Here is a 5,721-nt window from a genome sequence, read left to right on the forward strand (position 1 = left end):
AAAAATAATAATAACTTATTATAAACACGAATAGTATAAATATATATTTTTTATTTATTTCAAAAGTCAATATCTATATTAAAATCTAGAGTATTCCAAATTACTCTCATATTCTTATAAAATTTATCTTTATAAGATAAACCTTAAAATTATAGAGATTAAAAAATAATTCTCTCCCATAATTCTAAAAATTAAGACATACTCTTTACTTATAGAGTAAACTACTTAATCATCAAAAACAAATATAGATAATTTTTTAACTAAATAAACTTACTTATAAATTAATCTTCAACCAGTTAAATTATATTAAAATTTAAGTTAACATAACATCTAATAAATTAAATATTAGAAATCCATCCTTTACATTTTTTTTCTTCTGTTCGCAGACTGCAAGTGTATATATTATTCATGGGGGAGGGTCGTGGGGGGTCCAGAGTTTGGCACGTTAAGACACTCCTCCGTCCGGCAATTGAACTTGAAGTGGTGTTATGATATCAAACCATCTTGGCTTTCCCCTCCAAATCTCCTTTATTTTAATCAACCACTGTCATTTCATGATGAATCGAAGAGACGGATGAAAGCATTTCGATCTTGCATGCTTAATTTCCTTTCACTTTCAATATAGTCACTATGCTATAATTTGTTGAATTGTTTCATTATATTAAAATTAGGCCCCTGAATTATTATTTTAGTTTCAATTTAGTCCCTTATTTAAATGTTTCTGTTTTAATTTCGATCCCTGATTTGCTTTTTTTTACTATTTAGTCACATATTTCATTCAATTTTTGTAGTCTTGTATTTGGACTTGTCGTATTTATATTATTATACCTTTAACATATTTAATACGTACATACACAATATATTTCATGTCATGCCTACGTAGTTTGTTTTTATTTAAAATGTTATGTATGCATATTACTCATTATTACTTACCTTTTACCTTTTACCATTTATTATTTATAATTTTTTTTGGATTGTACATATACTTAGTGTTAAGTATATTTTGTTAGATTCGGTTGTAAATATTTTAAAGATATTATTGTGTGAGGAGAGTACATAAAAACACGCATTCACTAACAAGAAGTGTGTTTTTTAGGATTGTTCGTACAAAATAATACTCTTTTCGAAAATTTTTAGTATCACAATTTAAATGTATATTCCAATTTGTAAATTTCAATATTTAGATGAAGTATAATCGCTTAGGTATTGATTTTGGGAGTTGTGGGGTTTTAATCCTTCTCCACGCGTAATTAACTCCTGAACCTTTTTCAAAACGAGTTTCTGGTTTACACATATCACTTTTTATCTTTTTAAAATTATTTTTAAAAGATATTTTTTAAATATTCGACATACCTAACTCAAATGTCGATGGCGACTCATAATATATTTATTTGTTCTTTATTTTAAAACCCTATATTCCTAAAATTAAATTAAATCGCTTCCTGCCATAATCCTAAAAAAAACTTAAAAACGGTTCCGATAATTTTCAATTGATTGTTTATGTTTACCTGTTAAAGTTTTATAGGTTAATTTTTTTAAGCCTACTCGAACAAAAAAAATCCAGCGTTTATACCTGTTACTACTGTAGTACCTTTCATTTTTCATTTACTTTTGGTTGCATCCACTTTACGTCATGATAAAGCAACTTACTTATAATGGGACAAATTTTATTTTTATTTTATTTTGTATTTAAAGTTGGGGATCATTCACTAACCACCGAATCAAGTGTTGTAATAAGTAAATTGATCTAACTTTCAACAAGGTCCGGCTTAATTAAGTTTATAGAGTATGCTACTCTGTGGTAGATATGGTCATTCTATAAAGAAATGAAGAATTGTATCAAAGTTGAAACATTAATATATGTATATTTTTCCCAACCGTTTGCACATGAGTTATTGTAGTAGCTCAATGCCTCCATATCATAGCATTTTAAAGAGTTACAGCTTGTACTAACGTCTTTAATTTCCTCTAAAAAATAAAATCAATTTTAATATATAAACATTAATATATGTATATTGTAATTACAGCATGTATTCTTATTCATTTAGAGTAGGGATGGCCGTATAACCCGAACCCGACGGAGAAACCCGAAATCTGGTCAAGTTCGGGTCGGGTTGAATGATATCAGGTCGGGTATCGGGTATTTTTTTCGGAGATTTTTTCGGATCGGGTTTGTGTTCGGGGGCAAGGTATCCCCGCCCCGATTATATATATATATATAATATTTTATATATTAATTATATATAAAATATTTTCGGGTTCGGGTATAATATTTAGAGTCGGGTTCGAGGACGGGGCAAAAAAACTCTCCGACGGGACGCCCCGATAAAAAACCCATCGAAAATCGGGTTGGGGATATTCATTTCGGGTTCTGGAATGGGGCGAGCAAAACCCAACCCGTTGTCATTCCTAATTTAGAGTGGGTGATTTGACAAAGTGAACTATATTTTATATATTTCATATGCAGCATTACAAGGAATATATCGAGATTTTTTTTAAAACTACATGTTTAGTATTTAAATTATTATTTTTGTTCTATTTTAGTATTTAAATTTTATTTTTTTAAATTATATTTAATGTTTTGTTTATGTTTCATTTTGATACCTCATTATTAAAAACTTAATAGTTATGTTGACGTATCACCATAAGATAATGTCACATCATTATTGAAAGAAATGTCACGTCAATAATTTTATTAATTTTTTAATAGCGGAATATCAAATTAAAATATACATTAAACGTTAGGTATGATTTTAAAAAAAATAAAATTTGGTTGTTAAGATAAAATAAAAATAATAATTTAGGTACTAAACATAATTTTTTTATTATTTTGTGTATCAGTCCTTGAACTTTGATTTTTCTGTACAATTTTAATATTTACATGAATAAAATAAAGGGGCTTCCCAGTTTTAAGAAAGAACAAAATCACAGGGTGTCATTATTAAGAAGAATACAGTTGTAATGGAATAATGCAAAAATTTTGAATATTAAAATTTGCTCATAAGCCTATTCTATAAAAGGTGTTAGCGTTGCATCCCTTAGTAGTTATAGTAGGAACTATTTTGAATTAGATCAGTCAAATTCAATGTTTGTGGTATTATTAAAGGAAGAGTGCATATGGATATTCATTAATTTATCGAATAAATGAGAAGAATTATATTATCTTATTTTACGTGAGTTTAAATATTAATATTTATTTTTAAATATAAATCTCACCACTTAATAAAAAAATCATTTCATATATAATTTCAAGATTTTAATTAATTAAAGGTTAAATTACATTGTTCGCCTATTTTACTTCTTACATGTTTTATTTTGATAATCAATTTTGAATGTAATATTTTAAGGTTTAATGATAAAACTAATATCAATATTTGATAAATTGGTCGTTTTGATTTCTATTCTTTTTTCTAATATATTGGTCTCAATGTTTCATTTTGGGATAAAATACTTTTTGATTGGATGAAAACCGTTAGTCGATTAACGATTAATACTTTCTGCTAACGTGACATGTCTACATAAATTAAAATACTGACGTGACATATCCATATGTGATACCATATTAGTCAAAAATATTTGTATATTAACTAATTACAGTTATTATTTTTTAATCATATTGAAACAACCAATAAGATGATATCATGTGGACATGCCACGCTTATTATCGAGTTAAACCACACAAAACCATAATATCAAAAACAACCAATAAGATGATATTAGGAATATTAGGTACTAACGTTCAATGTTAAATAGTTGAGAGTTATATTCGAACAATATTACCTTGTATTTACCCAAATTATATAAAAAACAATATTAATTAACATTATACGAAAGGAAAGAAATTCGTACAGTATCTATAATTTTTTTCTCTTGTTTCATTTTGAGTTTAATAAAAATAACTTTTGATAATAAAAAAAACTAAAATATTATCTGAGATCAATCTTAAAATTTAATATCAATCAGAATTTAAATAATAAATAATTTCTTTTATTATTTTTTGTTTGATGAAAATATTAAAAAATATCTTTAATAATTCTTGTTTGAAAATATTTAAATAAGTCTAATAAAAATAAATAAAATGGTGTAGAGTTTTAAATAAAAAAGCTATAAAAATGAATATTGATGTATATATATATAGTGTACATTTAAGTACAAATTGATGATTCTAGTTTCCTAAATAGCGCCATATCCTGTATCTGAGCCGCTACTTTTGGCGGCACCAGAAGCGCGAGTCTCGTCAATCTGTTTCTTACCACACTCCCCACTTTCCTTAATCCCCTCAAACGTGGATTCAACTCCCAAATCTTACCTTATATACTATCAATTAAACCCACCAAACCCATGTTTTGTTTTTCCTTCTTCCTTTGAAAATCTGTTCCCTTTTTTTTCATTTTTGATCGATGAACACAGAGTTTGACTCTTCGTTTTCTAGCTCTAGTCTCTTGTGCCAAGAAACTGAAGAAGCTTGTTTTTCTGAAACTGCAGCAACCGAATGCTACGAAAGTGTTTATTCCAACCATTACAAATCATGTTTCGTTTCTGAGAATGAAGACGATGAGTTCATCCAGAACTTGGTTGTAAGAGAAACCGATGTGGGATTCAAAACTAATCCATCCACCTGTAAAACCTGGCTGCAATCTGCTCGTTTGGATGCCATTGAATGGATTTTCAACGTTTGCTTCTGTCCCCGCTTATATTTAATTCGCATGTTTTATTTTCTCTGTCAATAAAATTTCAGTCTTTTTTCTTTTGTATTTGATGCAGACGAGAGAAACCTTCGGATTCCAAGTTCATACAGCTTATTTGTCTGTAACATACTTTGATCGATTTATTTCAATAAGATCTATTGATGTAAGTTTTTTTTTGTAAACAATGATCAATGGGGTTTGTTGTTTTTTTTTTTTTTGAAATAGTAGTTTTCGATGATTTTCATGTATAGGAAGAGAAGTTATGGGCTGTTCGATTGTTGCCGATAGCATGTTTATCACTGGCAGCAAAAATGGAAGAATGTGAAGTTCCCATTTTGTCAGAGTTTCATACAAAAGATTATCAATTCCAGAACAAAGTGATTCAAAGAATGGAGTTATTGGTACTCAGCACATTGGAATGGAAGATGAATCCCATCACACCTTTCTCTTATCTGCATTACTTCATCAGAAAATTTCATGCTGAATCTTATCCCAAAGGATTAATCTCCAAAGCTCTGGAACTAATCATAGCCATCACCAAAGGTACTGGAAATAAAGGTTCAATCTTGAATTATCAACTTAAACGTTGTGTTTCCGTTAAAGAATTGGATGTTTTCAAATGCAGAAATCAATTTGGTGGATCATCGACCGTCGATTGTTGCTGCAGCTGCAGTGTTAGCTGCTTCAAACAGTGGATTCACAAGAAGAGCGATGGAGGTGGAGATTGATTTCATTTCATTGTGGGGATCTTTACAAAGTGTGAGCTTTCTTTTTTCTAAATAATGTATTAATATGCTTTGAAGTGTATTTATAGTGATATGAATGTTATATCGGATGAAACAGGAAGAAATATATGGGTGCTATAGTATGATGGTGGAAATAGAGATGAGGAAATGTAAGACGCCAAACCTTGTAGTAACCTCAAATTATTCGTCAGTGCATAATGTAGTAGTTGAGGGTATTTCAGATGTCAGTAATGGAGGTGGCACCAAGAGGAAACTTATATTCAATGAGTCTGATCAAAATAGCCTGG

The 5,721-nt window shown here is 28.9% G+C and overlaps 1 protein-coding gene across 1 annotated transcript; it reads left to right on the forward strand.

The window, feature by feature from the left end:
* Nucleotides 1–4,364: 4,364 nt before the first annotated feature.
* On the forward strand, nt 4,365–5,432 carry LOC120141825 (cyclin-D5-1-like). Its single transcript, XM_039156601.1, has 4 exons — nt 4,365–4,673; nt 4,765–4,851; nt 4,940–5,231; nt 5,292–5,432. Exons 1-4 carry the CDS (start codon nt 4,401–4,403, stop codon nt 5,414–5,416), a joined length of 777 nt encoding a protein of 258 aa, XP_039012532.1. The 5' UTR covers nt 4,365–4,400; the 3' UTR covers nt 5,417–5,432.
* The last annotated feature ends 289 nt before the right edge of the window (nt 5,433–5,721 follow it).

Source organism: Hibiscus syriacus, unplaced genomic scaffold (assembly GCF_006381635.1).
Source record: "Hibiscus syriacus cultivar Baekdansim isolate YM2019G1 unplaced genomic scaffold, ASM638163v2 tig00110813_pilon, whole genome shotgun sequence".
NCBI classification, from domain to species: Eukaryota; Viridiplantae; Streptophyta; class Magnoliopsida; order Malvales; family Malvaceae; genus Hibiscus; species Hibiscus syriacus.

Coding starts and splice junctions, on each gene's coding strand:
- LOC120141825 (XM_039156601.1), top strand. CDS start 4,401: ATGAACACAGAGTTTGACTCTTCGTTTTCTAGCTCTAGTCTCTTGTGC. Junction 4,674..4,764: donor CCATTGAATGGATTTTCAAC/GTTTGCTTCTGT, acceptor TATTTGATGCAG/ACGAGAGAAACCTTCGGATT. Junction 5,232..5,291: donor AATCATAGCCATCACCAAAG/GTACTGGAAATA, acceptor TTTCCGTTAAAG/AATTGGATGTTTTCAAATGC.